Source organism: Lathyrus oleraceus, chromosome 3, assembly GCF_024323335.1.
Source record: "Lathyrus oleraceus cultivar Zhongwan6 chromosome 3, CAAS_Psat_ZW6_1.0, whole genome shotgun sequence".
NCBI classification, from domain to species: Eukaryota; Viridiplantae; Streptophyta; class Magnoliopsida; order Fabales; family Fabaceae; genus Lathyrus; species Lathyrus oleraceus.
This window is the reverse complement of record NC_066581.1, coordinates 215,905,292-215,925,527: the sequence shown is the minus strand read 5'-3', so window position 1 is coordinate 215,925,527 and position 20,236 is coordinate 215,905,292. Positions and strand designations below refer to the sequence as shown.

General features: G+C 31.2%; 1 protein-coding gene across 1 annotated transcript; it reads right to left on the bottom strand.

Moving 5' to 3' along the window:
* Nucleotides 1–1,108: 1,108 nt before the first annotated feature.
* On the bottom strand, nucleotides 1,109–2,832 carry LOC127126412 (uncharacterized protein At5g39865). The gene has a single exon (XM_051055340.1). It carries the CDS (start codon nucleotides 2,491–2,493, stop codon nucleotides 1,240–1,242), a length of 1,254 nt encoding a protein of 417 aa, XP_050911297.1. The 5' UTR covers nucleotides 2,494–2,832; the 3' UTR covers nucleotides 1,109–1,239.
* Nucleotides 2,833–20,236: the final 17,404 nt, after the last annotated feature.

The following is a 20,236-nucleotide window of genomic DNA, read 5'->3' as shown; positions in this document are numbered from 1 at the left end:
AAAAACATATTTTTTTTCAAAAATATCAATACTACATAGACTACGACTCAATTTACAATAATACTTTTAAATATATTTGCTGAGGGGCTCCTGCACCTGCACTCCCTAATGACATATTGGGGTTCCAAAACCCATTTGAAATTTTGACATTCTGTATTCATCATTCTATATATGGTTTTATACACTGCTTTTAAATCTATCAAATTATAAGTTTGTTCTTTTTACATTGCTTTCAAATCTATCAGATTTTTTCCCATACTTTACTTTTAAATCTATCATATTATAAACTTGTTTTAAACCCATCACATGCAGCTTTTCCCTTACCATTTATTATTTCTTGATCTTGCAAATGGAAACATTATTATGAACCTCACTCCAGAGCATTGAACCCATAAAACATTTATTAGCATGGTCTGTAGTACCATGTGGAAATGTGAATGTCATATAGTAGGAGGCAATAGTGTCCTTTGTTTTTGCTATGAAATAATTGTGTCCTTATATATTTAACCTTGCCTAGGACACAGTAAATTATCTTCTCAAAACTCATCACATAAACAAGACGAAAGTGGCAGACACATATATGTGCTGGCTCAACGTGAAAAACTGTACTATGATAAAGCAAAATGGGCCATCTTATGATACTGACAGTCCTAATAAATTTTCTATTTTGGCTGAAAATGACCAAACACAAATGCTAAAGTAACACCTCAAATTGCAACTTTTGTTTTTTACATCTGTTATTATAAATCATGTGTTTCAGTTTTTTATCGTCACTTTCTTACCCTCGTTCACAATTGCATGAAATTAGAAATTGTACATTCAAACTTCGGCATTCCAAAATCATTTGAATTAGATGATAAGAGAATCTTTACGAGTCTTTTGCTGCCCATTGTAATCCTTTTTAACTCGATGGATTAGTCTCTGATGGATTAGTCTCTACATTAGTCTCTACAGTTGTGTGCAGAAAATTATACGGTCTATAAACAAATTAGCCGTACACGCACACACTTGAAAGGTATCGGATTCAAACCAATTTCTAGATTTCAGGCCACATTTTCCAATGAACAAGGTTAAGACAAAAACTAACTAAATGACTAAAATCTAAGAATCAAATGGAAACATGCATATTCATTAATAGTAGCTGCCAAATTTATCAGAATAACAAACTCAACCCAAGAAAAACAAAAACAACAATAAAAAGATAACATCAATCAATCAGTAATTTTGGTAATCACTGATTCATGAACAACAGCTTGTGCATCTTATCAATCCATTCTCATTACAATGAACACACCTTTTCAACTTCCCTTGTTCTTCCTCAAACACTTTCCTGCTACCATTGCAATTATCACAAGGCACAAACCTTGCATCACCACATTTATCACAAACAAACCAAAGATCTTGAGTTGGAAAACCACTCAACAGTTTCGCCAATTCACCGGATTCATTCAATTGTTTCAAATCCTCCGCATTTCCAACATGTTTCCCTCTGATAAAAACCTGTGGCAATGTCACTACTGATTTTCCACCAAGTGCATTCTGTAACTCCTTTCTGTAAGATGAATCCATCGAAATGTCTCTTTCATCGACCGCAACTCGAAATCCTCTCAGAATCATCCTCACTGAACAACAATCCTCGTAAGTCTTTCGAATCCCTCGCAAACTTGTGCAGTAAACAACAATTCTGTCTTCTGTTCCTGGTAAAAGACACAAACTTTTACCAAACAAAGAAGAACAAGAAGGGTTCATAGGACTTGATTCCATTGATCTTACACATCTTAACCGGTTTTTGTTGTTGTTGCAACCTAGTTGTCTTGAAGATAATGCTCTTCTGTAACTCCAAGCAACACTTGGATCCAACTTAGCTAACAAAGCTTCTTCTGATAAATGCTTCCAAAGTGGTTTCTTCACAAAAGATTTGGAATTTTTTTCTTCCATTACAGCTTCCGAAGCTTTCAGTGATTCAAATGAATCAAGAAGTTTCTTTTTTGCAGACCCATCAAAGGCTGTGTACCTGCATGAACTGTGTTTATCTGAAAAACTCACTGGGTTATCAAAGATTAAAGCTTTATGAACATTAGAATCTTCATGTTCATCCAAACCATCCATGAGTTCCCAAGTGTTGATAACAGAATCCGGAGAGAGTGATTGTTCTTCATCGATTTGAGAAGTTTTGGTGAGATGGGGTTGTTCAATAGAGGTAAAGTTAGGGACTTTTTGGTCAATTAAGAGAAGAGAACCATAGGTGGTGGAGGTTAAGGAAACAAGATGGTGAGTGTCACCCTTTTTGGTTGGAGGGTGATGGATAAGAGGCATTGTTAGGGACAAAGCTTTTCTAACAGGTGGTGAAGAATTGAAGTATTGTGAAGCATAAGAAGGTGAGAATGAGGAAGTTGAAGAAGATGAAGATTGAAAAGAAACAGAAGGTGTTGTTGGATCTTCAGGATTTTTGTTTGCAACTATTGTTGTTGTTTTTGAAGCTGAGCAACCCATTATTGCACAATTTGAGACCACAAAGTTAAGAAAAATGGGTTATGTATGTTATGCTAACTTTTGATTCCTCTCTCCAAAAAGACACTTTTTTTAGAGGACCATTTTGAAGTAATGATTGTGCTTTAGAGGGAGAGGATTGTAGAGGCTTTGGAGGGTTAGATGGAAAGGAAGAGAGAAAGAGGGAGGTGGTAGAAAGGGAGCTTTCAAGTAGGTTGGAAGGGGGAAGTTGATGAAAATCAATGCTATGTGTAATTGTGATGAGCAATGAAATTGGGGTTTAGGACCATTTTTTAATTGATACTAAGAATTGGGAAGGAAGGGACCATTTGTATTGGGAAATCAATAAAGAGGGACAATAAGCATTGGAAGTTTCTTTTGTATTGTTGTTTAGGGTAAACATTTTCATATCAAAATACCTAAACCCCTTTTAAGTGTTGTAATCTATTTTAACATGTAAAAACACAATGTAGACTTTTCAAGAATGAAGTTCCTTTAGATATAGATATTACTATTTATTAGGCTTAATTAGACTATCCATCCTTTAATTTAATTTTTAGTGTCATGTTTATCTTTTATTTAAGGTGACAATTTATAGGATAGTATTATTATTAAAGGGTCTTGTTAAAGAATGTCCGAGTACTGGTTAAAAATTCTAAATAAAAAAAATATTATATATTTAATTTATTGAATACATACAAATTCTTTTTAGTTTTTTAAAAATATTATTTATATTTTCAATATATTGAATACACGTCATTTTTAGTTTCTTAAAGATATTCTACTTATCTTTTAATCACTTTATTAAATGAGTAATTCTATCCAATTTTTCTTGTAAAGATAGACAAGAATTTACCTTTATTTAATAAACACTATCGACCGAGTAAAATAAAATCATTAAATTAATAAATAAATAAATAAAGCTTTTAATTTTTGTTGGAACGGGACAAATAACTATAAAGTTAGTTTGGAATTATTTTTGTCTTTTCTCAATTTTTCTCTAGTTTTTTCTAGTTTAGGTCAAATTTGATCCAAAGCTTACATGTCACATTAAATTAATGGGTCGCATCGAGTTTTGTAAACTTTAAACTATAGCTACCAAACTTTGTATTTTTGTGTGGATACATTCTAGGGTAATGCTAACTTGTGCCCCAAGGGCACATGTTAAGAAATCCACAAATAAAAAATTTGTTTTTAAAAAATAAATAAAATTATTAATGATAAATTTCTAATAAATTCAATACACATTTTCCAAAAATTTATTTCTATATTCATCTCTTAACTTGTGCCCTTGGGGCATAAGTTAGCATTACCCTATATTCTATACGTCTTTAAATAAAGAGATCCTTTAACTTAATTTTGTAATTTGATATTGATCATTTATTTAATAACAATTATTCTTTAGTCGGTTAATATTATTTTTGTCAGTCAAGTTAATCCATTTTTTTTTAACTTTTAAGATAATATTATTGAATATTCATCATAGATCTTATTATATTTAAATATTTAATCATTTGATATCTTAAATTTTGTTTAAATTAATAAAATGAAATGAAATAGAATGTAATAAAATTATATAAATTAATCTATATTGTTTGGATTAATTAAAAAAAGGTGGAATGGAACGGAATGTGAAGGAATGTATTACATTCATTTCGATCACTTTTCATATTTTTTTACCCTCTAACTTAAACAAAATGGCTGGATTGGTCTATTCAATTATGAAATACTCAAACAATTGAATGATATATTTATTCTATTATACTTTGTTTAGCTTCATTCCACTTCACCCCGATTAATTTTGTGCAGTTAATTTTACAATATCTAAAGTTAGTTGTATTGTGATTTGTAGTGTTTCTGACGAGAAATGATAATCTCTTGAATTGCTTCAATTGACAATTGATTAGTTTAAATTTGATTGACATTGTGTAGTTAGTTGGTTTGATTCCAATCTTGTGTATTGTAGATTCCCGAAAATTGTTGGGTGTTCACAATACTTAATTTTCTCTATTTTTTAAATATTATTTTAGGTTAAATTATAGTTTTGGTCCCCTAATTTTATCTAATTCACGAAATTAATCTCCCTATTTTAAATTCAAATAGTTTTATCATTTTCTCACGTTTTTTTCATAAAAATCGAAGACATTTATTTTTAAACTTATATATTTATCTATAAAGTTTCACAATAAATTTATATACGATGATTTGTCATATTTCACAAGAAACTTGTCATTTAAAAAATGGAAACATCATTGATTTTAAGTAAAAAAGTATAAAAGGGAGACAAAAAGTGTTGAAATTTAAAATAGGAGGACCAATTTCGTGAATAAGGTAAAATAGGGGGACCAATACTGTAATTAAGCCTTTATTTAGTTTTATTGTTTCGAGGTTGGTGATAATTTCATTACTTTTATTTTGATTTAAATTTTAAAAAAAAGGTTTTAGATAAATTGAAGGTGATAAAAACACAATAAAGAGGGTTGAATTGTGTTAGCTTTTTCTTTCTTTTCTCAAAATCTCTTATCAGATTCTGAACTCAAAGTCTAGAATATGATATTTAGTTAAGTGATTGCAACAGATAAAACAAGTTCAGAGAGAGAGAGGGAGGGAGAGAGAGAGAGAGAGAGAGAGAGAGAGAGAGAGAGAGAGAGATGCAGATTTATCCCAGTTCCTTCCATAAACCGTGAGTAGTACAGTCCCCTTGAACTTCTAAGGGATTTCACTATAATCACAACTGATTACAATTTACTCAAGCACACAAGCAAGAGACTTCCAATGCTTAATCACACAAGTAAGAAACTTCACTCGAGCACACAACAAGAGGTTTCAGATGCTCAAACACTTATCAAGAGACTTCAAATGCTTAAGCACACAAGTAAGATACATCTTACAATCTAACTTAAAAAGAAAAGATTGTTTGTTTCTTATACTTGATATACAATCATAGGTGTAAACAAAATACAACAGACTAAACCTGCATATAATTATAAATATTTAGGAAAATTAGAAATATAATTATAGGAGAAATGTTTAAGAAATAATGATAATATTAACTCAACTTACATTTATGCTTTCATAATCATTCTTGAATGCACACTCAATCATCCATTTAGCCACCCACAATCCATAATCCTTTTTATGGTCAGTCACTTAAATGCATTAGTGTCACATTAATAGGTAATTTCAATAAAATAATGTGAGAATTTGGATTGAACTCTAGTCTCGACAAGAGTAGCTTCTTGGTTTGACAAAGGTTTAACATGTAGTCAAAGTTTGTTCACATGTTGATCCTGCATGTTGTATTTGAAGTATGCTCAGGTATGATGTAGTTGAAAATGCTAGAATTATTAGCATGTCGAATTAGGCCTTTTTTCTAGCCCAATATTTTAAGTTAGCTTGTAGCTTAAGTTATCTTAGTAGTTTATAAATAAACTAGTTCTTTCAGATTGTTGAAAGATGATTTTTTTTATTGTTGTTATTCACTTGTAATCTTTGAACCCTAGTTGAGTAAGTGAATAGTAATATTGTTACAACCTATCTTCATTTTTCTTCTTCCCTCTTCTATCTCTTTCGTGAAATCATAGTAGGGTTTCTTATGTTTGTTTAGGGTCTGGGGTTTGTAAGCTCCCCCTGAGTCTAATAGTCCAAAAAGACGAGGTTTCTAAGCTCCCCTTAAGTTCTATCCAATTTAATTAAATTTGATATTTAAAGCACAATAAATAACTCTTCATATTTTAAAAAAGTAAAAGGTTCTTAACCATCAAATTTTTAGGTGCTTAAATACTTATTTATCTTACTCCCCCTTTTGTCATCAACAAAAAAAAAAGAATAAAGAAAATAAGAAAAGAAGCTAAAGAAAAAACATTATAAAACCAAGAAGATAATTGTCAGATTGCCAATAATTTTGGAAAGAGTAAAAAAACAACAGAACAAAAGAATGGTTCTAAGTCCTAAAGCCTAGGGTTTCTTCAGAAACCCCAAGATGGGTTTGATGTCTGAACCCATATCATTATGCCTGGAAACTACTATCTTCGATTGAGCTTCCATGTCTTCTTGATTAGCAAAAGTTGATCAAAGTTTAACTCCTATCATTTCTTGAATAACAGAAACAAAGGCTACTTTAGCCTCTAGTTGCTCTTTCCTATGACTAGAAGAAGCTACAGACTTAGAAGAAAAAGTATTCATATTCTACATAATTGTATCCATAGAGGTTCTAAGAGTATCCCACTTAGCAGCATATGCAAATGAGCCAAATGTTGTGAGTCTCTCAGCAACCAGATCATGTACTTTATCATAGATAACAATTTTAAATTCTTCCATTTGGGTTGTGATATGATGTGATATAAAGGGCTTAGATTATGACTTGGTTGATATGGTGGAGGGATTTTATCTTGTTCAGGTTGGGATAGATCTTCAGAGAACGAAAGTACTACTGTTCCAGATTCTGACAGAATATCTTGTTCTTTTGAAGGGGTAGAATTGTGTTCAGATTGTAGAGGTTGTGAGATTTGTAGTCCAGGGGATTATGGTTGAGGTTGGGTCTTCTGGTATTTATGGATCAGAGGTTTGTGGTTCAAGTTGGGGTTCAGATTCAAGTTCTAATTGAGGTTCAAATTCAGGAATGTTGCTTAGGTCTAGAATGACTTGTTTAGTTTCAACTTCATGTTGAAGTTGAACAAGTGTTAGCTTTTATGGTAGCCTAAATTCAGATGTATTGGTTTCTAAAGGTATGGATTGAAGAGGTGTGACATCTATAGAGTTAAAGTTTGATTCATCAAAATAAAAACTTGAGCTTGAGATAGATGTGAGGGAAGGTATGGTTGTTTTAGGATCTTCATGTATAGTTTCCATAGGTTGATTAGGATCAATCATGGTGTTAATGGGGTTGGTTGTTCAGATTCTAAAATACACACAAGTTGGTTATTTTCAGGTGGATTTACTAAAGAGAACTCACCAACTCAGTGCCTTGATAGTTGATCTATAAAAAATGATGTTTGGAAAGTGTGTAGAGTCTGAGCAATTGTATGGGAGTTTAAATAATCAGATGGCTTAGGGGAAGGCATGACAATTTCTAAAGGTAGAAATATGTCATGTTCAGGTGGGTGGGTGTGTTCAGATAAATGTGTGGGTGAATGATGAGGGGTTGGTGTTTTGGTTACGGAATAATTTAAAAATGAATCTGAGATAGGATCCATAATCATACATGTGTTCTCAACTTCTGCAGTAGGTTTTGATGAAGTTTCTGCACCATTCTCCATTTCCACAACAACTTATGAAGCCAAAGTCTTTGTGGCACCTTCATGTACACTCTTTAGAACTGCTTCTGTAGTAGCCTTTACCTGCATAGCTTTTTTCTTCAGAACATTCTCCTCAGAAGGATCTGCTAGATCTTTATCCTTCAAGGCCGATGCTTTCAGTTTGGCTCCTTCTTCAAAGATTCCTTTAGTAGCTCCTGGGTCAAATTTTTCACTTCCTTTGTCTTCCTGGACAAAGTTTGATTATATTCCTCTTCCTTTTCCTATACTTATTCTTCTTCTTCAACATGAAGAATCATCTTCCTCAGTTTATTTACAGGAGCTGGTCGGACAGAAGAAAAAGTTGGCTTCTGATAGTTAGTCTAGCTTCTTGATTTACCACATCCTTCTTCTTGATGATTTTCATATAGATTGGAACATCAGCGAACACGATGTATCCATAGGACTCTTCCAGATCTTGAGTGACATTAGCTAATTTTAGATTATCAATCAGTCTTCTTTGATGAAACAGTTCAGACAAGAGTCTAGCATATGGCACATTCTTCTTTGGTATTCATAGAAAATCTTCCTTCATTTCTCACACTGATAAGCTGAGCAATATGAGTCTGAGTGATGGTTACTTCAAATCACGTCACTTTAGGCCTAATCTTAACATATTTGAATTCATTCAGTCTCATTTCAACTCAACTTTTCCCTTTGTTTTCCACATCTTCGACAATCTTCTGTATTTCCTTAACAATAACAAAAATTTCATAAAAAACTTCGGCCCTAACCCAGAAATCCTTGACAAGGTAGGGGGTAAGTGAGCCCATTAATCATATCAAAGTAAGGTATCCATTTACTTTGAAGGATTCAAAATCCATTATTTGCTCTAGAATCAACTTGAGATCATTCTCTCAGAACCTCATCGTTCCGGGTTTGATTTGAAAAGCCTTTCCAGAATCTACTTCCATAGGAGCTTGAGAAGAATAAGAAGCCATATAAATGAGGTTTTAGATCTCTAAAAGGGATTTTTGAAAAATGAGTTATTTTTCTGAGAAGGTTTGAGAACAAATGTGTGGGTTGTGAAGTGAGAGAAAGTGCGTGAGTTTTGAATTTCAAAGTGTTTTGAGTGAAAAGTAATTTTAATTTTGATTAAAACAAAATTTAATGACAAAGGAGATGCGGAACATAGTATTCAAAGCAATTCATCATTATATGAAGGTTATTACTCAACAGTAAATATCCACACGTTAGAAAATCTTTCATATTAGTGACACATGAGTTTGATAGGTGTCAAAAGAAGTTGAAAAGATTTTCCACTTACATGCTATCAGAGGTAGTTCATCAGATTCTAAGCATCAAAGGATGATATGATTTAGAGGCTACTAATCATTAAAGGCTAGTCCAGAGCCTTTGATCATAGTGGCTTCTAATTATCATCAGACTCTGATTATTCATTTACTAATCAATTCTTTCACATTGCTACTAATCATCAAACGTTATTCTTTTACAAAATGCATGTTTAGATTCTGTTTAATAAAATCAAATCTTTCTATAGCAACAAGTTTGGTAAATATACCAGCCCATTAATGATCAGTATTAATGAACTGTATATCTATCACACCTTTATGAACATAGTTTCTAATAAAATGATGTTTTATTTCAATGTGATTAGTTCTTGAATATAGAATAAGATTCTTTGTCAAACTGATAGCAACAATATTATCACAATAAATGGAAATACTTCTTCCGAAAATTTGATAGTCTTCTAACTGATATTTCATTCTGAGTAGTTGTGTACAATAACTTGCAACTGAGATGTATTATGTTTCTGCTATAGACAAAGCAATAATTGTTTGTCTTTTACTAGCACAGGATATAAGGTTTTCACCTATGAATTGACAGTTCCCTCTAGTGGATTTTCTCTTAACTCTTTCCCTAGAATAGTTAGTATCACATAATCAAACTGGCTTGTAATTAATTAGTCTTAGATTAGTAGTTCCTTTTAGATAGCTAAAGATTATCTTAACAATAGTTAAGTGAGTCTCTCTAGGATCTGACTGAAATCTTACACATAGACATACATTGAATAAAATATCATGTCTATAAGTTGTTAAGTAAAGTAAAGACCCTATCATACCTCTGTACATCTTTTAAGACACATTGGTTCTATTTTCCTCTTTGCTCAAATTGCAGGTAGGATGCATATGAGTAATCATGATCTTGCAATTATCTAGCTTGAATTTCTTCAGAAGATATTTTGTGTAATTAATTTTATGAACATATACTCCATCATTGCATTGGTTGATTTTAATTCCATGGAAAAACTTCAACTCTCCCATCATACTTATTTCAAATTCATCCTGCATTGACTCAGAAAACTCTTTGCAAAGAGTAGCATTAGTAAAACCAAAAATGATATCATCAACATATACTTGAACAATTAAGATGTCATTTTTAAGTTTCTTTATTAACAGTGTAATGTTAACTTGTCCATTTTGAAAAACATTTTCTCATAGGAAATTACTTAGTATCTCATACCAAACTCTGGGAGCTTCTTTGAGGCCATAAAGTGATTTCTTTAGTTTAAAAACATGTTATAGGTTGATTGAATCCTCAAACACAAGTGGTTGTTTGACATACACTTCTTAAGAAATAACACCATTTAAAAATGCACCCTTAATATCCAATTGATATAAAGTGATACTATGATTAATAACATATGATAAAGGTAGTACGATTGCCTCTAACCTTGCAACAAGTGAAAAGTTTTAAGAGAAATCAATACCTTCTTGCTCACTGTAGCCCTGAGCTACAAATCTAGCTTTATTCCTTACCATTTCACCTTGCTCATTAAGCATGTTTCTGAAGACCCATTTTGTTCCAATAATATTCTTCTTATGAGGTTTGGGTATCATATCCTAAACATCATTCTTTTAAACCGATTCATCTCTTTTTTCATTGCCACAATCCATCCATCATCAAATAGTGCTTCATCAAAATAAGTAGGTTCAATCATAGAAATAAGTCCTAGCATTGAGTGTTCATCTCTGAATATAAATCTTGTCTTTAAAGGACTATCTTTATTTCCGATTATTATATCTTATGGATGTGAAGACTTGTATTTAAAGGTCTTCTTTAATTGTGTTTCCTCTTATGAGCCATCATGAGCTTCTTCAGAAGTTTTTTCCTCTAGATGAGCTTCAGAAGTTGGATTAACTTCTGGACATTTAGCTTATGAAGGTTTGGTGGTTTCTGAACCACCAGCTTCTAAAGTGTCTTGAGATACATGAAATTTTGAATTTTTTTAACTAGCTCTGACATTTTATTGTCAGGCTCTTTGTCATCAAATTTGATGTGTATTCACTATTCAACTATTTTAGTTTCAGAGTTATACACTTTGTATACATTTGAGCGTTCAGAGTATCCTAAGAAGATACCTTTTTGATTTTTGACATCAAGTTTCTTTAGATAAACTTTGTCATTTAAGGTGTAACATGTATATCCAAACTAATGAAAATAATAAATACCTGGCTTTCTTCCTTTAAAAAGCTCCTATGAAGTTTTGTTCAGAATAAGTTTAATATAGATTCTATTTTGAAGATAACATGTTATGTTTATAGCTTCTGCCTATAAGTACTTAGGCAAATTGTTTTAATGAATCATGGTTCTTACCATTTCTTGTAAGATTCGTTCTTTCTCTCTACAACTCCATTTTGTTATGGAGTTCTAAGAGAAGAGAACTCATGAAGAATTCCATGTTTTTCACAAAATATTTCAAATGACTCGTTTTCAAAATCTTATCCATGATCACTTCTGACTTTTAAAATCTTTGATTCTTTTTCAGTTTGTATTTGTATGCAGAAGATGCTAAACACATTATATGAATCATATTTAGTTCTAAGGAATTTGACCCAAGTCCATATGCTATAATCATCAACTATGACTAATACATATTTCTTCCCATTGATTGACGCAATACTAACTAGACCAAATAAATCAATATGGAGGTAGAGATAATATTCCTTGATCTAAAAGAGGTTTTATTAATTTTTACTACTTGACATGCTCCATAAAGAGCATCTGAGTGATAATTGAGTTATGACAAACATTTGACAAGTTTTAACTTGCTAAGCTTAGCGATTAATCTCTAGTTAGCATGTCCTAACCTCCCGTGCTAGAGCCATTTTTCACCACTCACTGATAGAAGGTAAATTACCTTATGATCCACAATTTGTAGAAATTAATTTTGAAGACATTGCCTTTCCTCCTACCTTTGAACACTGTGAACTTGTCAGACTCATTCATAATAGTACAATTGTTCTTATTAAACATTATTTCATAACCACTGTCACAAAATTGACTAATGCTCAATAGGTTATGTTTTAGTCTATATACTAACCAAATATTATTAATATAAATGGAATAATTACCAATAGTACATGTACCAATGATCCTTCCTTTCTGGTTTCCTCTAAGCCCCACAGTTCCTCCCTCTTTTAGAGTTAGAGTTTGGAACATATGCTTTTCTCCTGTCATATGTTGCGAGCAGCCAGTGTCCAGGTATCAAAACTACTATTTTTCCTCTCCCTTGAAGCATATATGATGCAAAGACAATTTTAGATTTAGGTACCCATAATCTTATGGGTCTTTTGGGATTAGTTCTGAAAGGTTGTTTCTTACTTTGTACATTAGCCGTCATGTAGTAGGGCTTGGGATCATTCAAGATTTTTGGTTAAAAAGTTGTATGTCTTGAATTATCCTTAGCCTTTGGTTATGAACCCTTCAGAACCTTAGACTCTGATGTATTAAATTTTGGTTTGTTCATAACTTTTGACTTTAGAGTCTTTGGTTCTGGTTTCTTCAGAACCTTTGACTTTGAAGTCTATAGTTCTAGTTTCTTCAGAACCTTTGACTCTATATTCTTTTGTTTTGACTGGTTCAAAACCTTTACTTTGTCAACAACTGATATAAAGTGAGAATATATTCTTTTCTTAGTAGAGCTTGAAGAAGAAGGATTCATATGTTTAATTATAGTTCCAAACCTTGGATTGATAAGGTTTTATGAAAAAACAATGCCTTCTCCTTTGCTCATACTTACACCATAAATCCTGAATGCAAGTTTTGTCATATCAAATCCATTTATTACATATTCCTGAAGAGCAACTTCATGCTCATTTGGAGATTTCTGAAACACTTTTTGAACTTGAGCAATATGATCTTTTTATAAAACTTCATTTTTTTAACTTGCAAAGATTTTAATTCACTTGCCACAAGATCATACTGTTTTTTCAAAATTTTCATGTGTATGGCTTTATCTTGACACTGACCTATAAGGTATTGAATAAGAGTAATCAAATTAGATCGAGATAATTTAGAAAATACCTCATATTCTTCTTCAGAATCTGAGTCAGATTTTTTGTCTGAAGATATTAAAGCCATCAGAGCTATATTGGTTTCTTCATCATCTTTGTCAGATTCATCTCCTTTTTCAAGTTAATCTCATGTTTCCATGAGACTCTTCTTGAATTTGTTTCCAAAGTTTCCCTTTTGATAGCTTCCTTTATTTGACTTGTGCTTCTACAACTTTGGACAATCATAAAAAAAGTGATTAGGCTTCTTGTAGTTAAAGCATCCCTTATGATCATTTTTCTTGTCTTTGGAACTTAATATTATGAAGTTACTACTTCTACCAGAGAACCTTTTTTTCTTTTTAGCTAGATACATAAACCTTTTGATTATAAAAGTCAACTCTTCATCATCAGAGTCTTCTTTAAAACCTCCTGCATGAGCAGATTCTTCAAGTTCCCAGACTTTAAGAGACTTAACAGGTTGACCAACAAATTTCAAAGCAAGAGACTTTGATTTCTTTGTAGGTTCATCTCCTATGAGCTATATCTCATAACTATGGAGATTGCTTATCATACTTTCTAGACTTATTGTATTCAAGTCATTGGCTTCTTGAGTGGCTATATCCTCTGATCTATATTTGACAGGAGGACTCTTAAGAATCTTCTTGACATGATCATGAGTTGTATAAGTATTGTTCAGAACTAGAAGCCCATATACAAGAACTTGAAACCTTGAGATCATGGTTTCAATATCTTCATATTCCTTTATTCTGAACAATTCATATTGTTGGACTAAAAGGTTAGCCTTTGCTTCTTTTACCTACTGACTTCCTTCATAGGTTTCAGAACAATATGAATAAAGGAATATAGCCACTAGTTCTTGCAACTTTATTCTGGTTCCTACCACAAATTGAGAGTAGTCAATTCCCTTTTCACTTCCAAGGGATTTTACTATAATCACAATTGATTACAATTTTCTCAAGCACACAAGAAAGAGACTTCCAATGCTCAAACACACAAGTAAGATACTTCTAATGCTTAGGCACACAACAAGAGACTTCATATGCTCAAGCACTTAGCAAGAGACTTCAAATTCTCAAGCACATAAGTAAAAGACTTCTTACAGTCTAACTTACAAAGAAAAGATTATTTGTTTCTTACACTTGTTATACAATTAGAGGTGTAACCAAAATATAACACACTAAGAATTTTTAAGACTTAATAACTTCTAAAATATACAAGTGTTAAGAAATTCTAAGTTAAACTTGTGCTTTTTGTTTGACAGAGTAACAACTCTTTTATTATCAAAGCTCCATTGTAATTTCTTTAAGTCTTCGACTCCTTGTATAGAGAGGTAGAAAGGATTCGTTGAAGAGCAGAAATGAGTCTTTGGAGAAGCTTTATCAGATGTTGAAATGTTATTTGATATGGTTAATACCTTTGAAAATATATTTGAAATCCCTTTACTTTAAGAGGAATTATCTGTTGCTTTCTAATTGTCTGTAAAGATTTTTGTTTTAAATCTTCACGTGATCAGAAGAAGACAAATTACTCTCTGAGTCTGAAAGTGATCTATCGAGTCTTCTTGATCCTTGCATTAACTGACCTTAGAGTATGATAGTGACTTATCAGAATCTTCTTGATTCTTATGCTGATTGACTTTAGAGTCTCTGGTCCTTCAGAGTCGGAGTCTTCAGAGGCCGACCCTCTTCAGAAGTTGACCTTATTCGGAGTCTGGTTCTGATCCTTCAGATTATGGATCTTATAACGTCTCTTTAAATGTTCATCTTTAGTATCAGAACTGACTTTATATCAGAATTTTTAGTCTTTGGTCCTGCACACTTGAATATATGTTAGTATACCCAATTATTGTTTAAATATTTTATTATCATCAAAACCTTAAAGATATGATACAAACCAATTTTGATCCAATATAAATGTGATTGTAGGTGGTGATGAAGATGAAAAAGAAGAAGAGAAAAATAGATGAAAAAAATACGACAAAAAAAAATTAGGTGTTGAAAGTTCATTGTTAGATTTTATAGGTCTCAATTCAACATTGTGATATTTATTGAAAAAATCGAATAGTTAATTTTTTTTAAAATTATAATAGACACACAAAAATATTTATCCATCTTAAATATTTATAATTTATTAGACTAACTTAAATAAAAAATAAAATTTAAAAATTAAATAATAATATTTATTAATAAAAGACGAATATAAAATTAATAATTATATAGGGACTAGAGTCCTAATTAAAACTACTTATTAATAAGTTGTACTCAAATACCATGTGAGTGTGAAATGTTAATTTTTATCTAAAACCAAAATAAATATTTTCAAGAAAATTAAATTATAAAATAGTCAACAGCAAATTAGTATTGTTTATTATATTCATTATCACATGTTTATTAATTTGATGGTTATGCTAAAAAAAATGAAAAAGAATAAAATAAATGTAAAAAATATTTATGTTGTATTTCAAAATTGTGAAAATACTACAAACACCATTTTATAAAATAGACTATTCTTAATCTAATGACTTGATTAATTAGCTGAATATTATTAGGATAAACAGTTATAAATATTGTTTTTTGCAATACTCCATTTTATAAACACCAAGATAGATTTTGCATCATATCTTCATCCAACCATTACACTTTCTTTTCTCCTCTAAGAAATAAGATCCTCACCCAAGAAAGTATATTACCGAGAATCATATCTTTTATCACTCACTAAACTTGCATAATACACATCATTATGTCCCCATATTCAGATTTCCACCTCTTTTAACAATGATTCCTCTTCCTGTAGTGACTTTGAGATATTATAAAACATTGCCTAAAATTTAGAAAAGTCTTGCTCTTAGATCATGCACGAACTAACTCACCATACTAACTGCATAAGCCAAAATCGGCCTAATGTATGCTAAGTGAATGATTGTTTTTTATAATATTTGATATGGTATCTTATCAACTTTGAAAGTTCCTTCTTATAGCTCATTTTTTTATTTTGCTTAATAGAAACACTCTTATATTTTCATACAAGCTTGCATGTTTCCCATGAAAGATCAAGTACACATTTCTTCTAAAATAATCCTTAGACTACCTCAATTTCCAAAAAAAAACTTCATATTTCATAGGTTTTTTTATCTAAAGCCCTGGTGATAATTTCTTTTTGAGCACATGTGTCTCAGTCAGATCATTTTTTATAACAATAATATCATCAACATAAACAAGAAGTGCAATCAGTTTCTCTCTTTCATAATCTTTGAAGAACACAATGGGAATCTTCCAAACCATGCTACATGGAACTTCTTTAGTCTATATAAGACTTCTTCAATTGACACACCTTAATGGTATCATGTGCGATACCAAAACATGAAGGATTGTCCATCTATACATAATACTTAAAGTCTATGTGCAAGAACACATTTTTAACATCAAATTAGTGCATTATCCATTTAGAATAAGAAATGAGAGTTACAATGATCTGACTAATATTAATTTTTTCATTGAAGAAAGTTTTGTCTCATAACCATTTTTATATGTCTAAGTATACCTTGTTTCCACTATTTTAGCCTTGTAATGATCAAGGATACCATATGATTAGTGATTTAGTATATAGATTTATATGCATCCAATTGGATTTTTGCCTCCTTGACTCTAATTAATATCCATAGTTCAACTTTTCTCAAGTGCTTTCATTTACGCATTTATAGTTAAAAATTAGTTTTTATCTTACAATACAATAGAATTCTCATATAGCCAATAGTTACACTAAAACTCAAATGTTACATGGAAATATGTTTAGAAGTGACAAATTGAAAATAAGATATACATATTTAGAGGCACACAATCGTTTATCTTTTTTTAAACATAATGAAAAAATCATTTGGATTCATATCACACGCATCATAAATATGAGAATCTCTCGATAGAAGAATTATTTACTATATTTACCTTTGACTTGGGTGGTCAGTGTTATTTATGTAGTAAGTTGAGTTTACTTCTTCTGCAATATGCTATAATTGGTGTAGAAAGTAATGATTCGTTTAAAAAAGAAGACATTAGATGAACCATAACAAAAATAGGCTCGGGCTTGAAAGCTGAACTAGGAATGTAACTCAAAAAAGGAGACGACCCAAGTTCATAATTTGAATAGGGAGTGTGACTCTAAATAGGTGATAATCATAATTTGAATAGGGAGTGTGACTCTAAATAGGTGATGAATCTAGTTCAAAAGTTGAACAAAGAATAAGACTCAAAATAGGTGACATCATCAACTTTATTAATTGAAAAAGAGGATGAACATGTCGCTTATGCTAAATTTGTATTTAGGAGGTAGAAGAATGATACATTGGCTGAAACTAAGTATAGAAGGCAACACCTTACGACCAAGTTCTGCATAAGACTATTCGTGACTTGTTTCTTGATAACTCATATTATTTTCCCCATTTCAAGAGCCTTAAAAGTACAATGATAATATAAAAAATAATGCAAAATTTTGATTCTGAATAAGTTTACATATAGTAGTTAAATTATGAGAGAGAGTGTGAACATGAAACATATCCTACAATTTAAAATAATATTGAATCTCAATTTTCATAGAGCCAACAACATAACTCTGAAAATCATCAATAATAATAATGTAAATAATACTAGAGCATAAGGTATAAGAAGACACTTATGACTAAAATGTCATATGATAGGTGGATTTAAAGTAAAAAATCCAAACATCCATAGGCATAATACTAGCGACACTAAGTGACCAAGAGTTATCACTCGTTCATATATGTCAGACACCAAAATTAGTTCACCAACATATGTTGTTAATGCGGAGAACGAACGTGAACGATCTCATGCTTGTGACAATATTGTGAGTGGTTACCACACACACAAAAAAGTAGACGGTGGCATGTTGGATAAAGAAGAAACTTTGGCACCTGATTATGCCTAAGGCGGCGAGTCTGTATAAGGTCAGAGTGCAACCTAAGAAGGGGTGTGAATTAAGGTTGTCTGGTTTTTCTCGATTATGCACTATATTCTTATTTTTCTTTTGGATATGAAAATGATATGTTCTTAGAAGTATAAGGTGAAAAAAAATTAAAGTACATAAATTATAAATGACACAAGGAAATTATACTAGTTCTCTTTATCAACCAACGGTTTATCTAGTCCCTTCAAAGCTCAAAATATTTTCCTTTATGTTATATATTTGTAAAAGTATCACACCAAGATCTCTCATACATTCTTCTAAGATAAACACCAAACACTGTGGTGGACTTTGAATCAGCTCAATTCAATGGACCTTTTCTACAACCATCAAACATTATGATGATTTCCACAAAATCAGAAAGCACACTACTTTCCATTTACAATCACTTTTAGAAACCACACTACTTTATTTTACAATTACTTGTCACCTCACACTTGATGATCAAATACGATAACTTGAATAGATTTGAATATATGGAATGTTATTGAATCAACTCCAATATAGAAAATTGATCTTCTCTTTCAATATGCAATTCAAATATAATAATCTTAATTGCTTAGAATTTTTTTCAAAGATATGATAGTCTATATAGGAAAAGTTTAAAGATTTTGGATGAATCACTTAAAACAGATTTGATTTGCATGTAAATTCGAATGAAAGAGGTTAATTTAAATTTGAATGTGTGTTGCCTTATATACACCATATGAAACCTATTGGATGAGATGCACATATTTGTAGAAGTCTCATAAGGGTTTTTTATGATTTGGAATGACAATGGTTGATGAATGAACACAACTATGCATTCTGATACGTTTAAAAAATTTCAATGTTGTAGATCCTGTAACTAGTAGAATTTGTTTGGTAGATTGGTTTGTAACCGGTTACTGAATTAGTGTATCATATTGAAAACTGAATTTTTTCTTTGATAATGATTGGAAATGAAGGCCAATGATGTATGGATGCTTAGAAACTTGTAAAGATGAAAATGTATGAAATATATTGAGCATCTAGGGGCTTCATAATATGAATTGTAATTGAATACATTTGCTTCATGATCAATTACTTTTAATTCAACATCCAAGGGCTTTTGGAATCTTGAAATTTGATTGAGCTTGACTTCAACCTTTTTATTTTTTGATAAGATTTTATCTTGATCAAAATTAAATAAAGATAAATGATGAACATCTTCTTCATAGTCTGATGATATAATCACTAACACAAAATTAATAATAGTTGGTGATACTATCACTAACACAAAATTAAAGTTGAAGGTGTCAAGAATGCATGAATAATGACAAAGTTTAACAAAAGGGTAATGACAAGATGATTGTATAACATTTGAAATCCTATCAAAAAATATACACAAACTAGAAAGATCGACAATAGTAGATTGTGAATCAACAATGAAGACAAAGTAAAGAAACTACAATTATGACGAGTATAGTTTAAGTGGAAGCAAACTTAGGAAAATCTTAATATGTAAGACAACGTAAAAAAATATTATTGATGTATTTTAACATTATAAAACTAGTACACACACTAATTTTCTTAAATAGACTTGTTTCGAGACAACCAATGGTAGACCCAATTAAAATAGAGCATAACCTAAAAGGAACCTTCATGAAGTAGTTAATGATCAGATAGAATTGAACCAAAGGATTACACACCTAATACTTTCTGCCCAAGGATCACCTGTCGTCAGATTTGATCACATGGTTCCCTGCATTTTACATTGGAGGATACATGATGGTTTTAATCATATTCTATATATAAGCTTCACCATGATTTATTCGTAGTATGTTGTCACCATAACTCACATCATCATTTCCAACATCTCTTTGACTGAGATATTGGAGTGCTAACCTTCCAAATTTGCCTCTCTCCAACATACCAGAAAACACTCTCTACCATTTCTTTCAATTTCACATCTTCATATCCATCATTTATGGTTCCTATAAGGAACAATGGCGGTGTTTATGAGAGTAAACTCATGATTCTCACATATCTCCATGATTAGATCCTTCTAATTCTAATGTCACATATCAACTAAAGTGATTTGCTTGAAGGACGATGATAGTCACCGATCTAGTTTTCAGAATCGCCACGAGTTCATCAATCTTGAAACCATCATCGTACCTCACCATATCTTCGATAGAC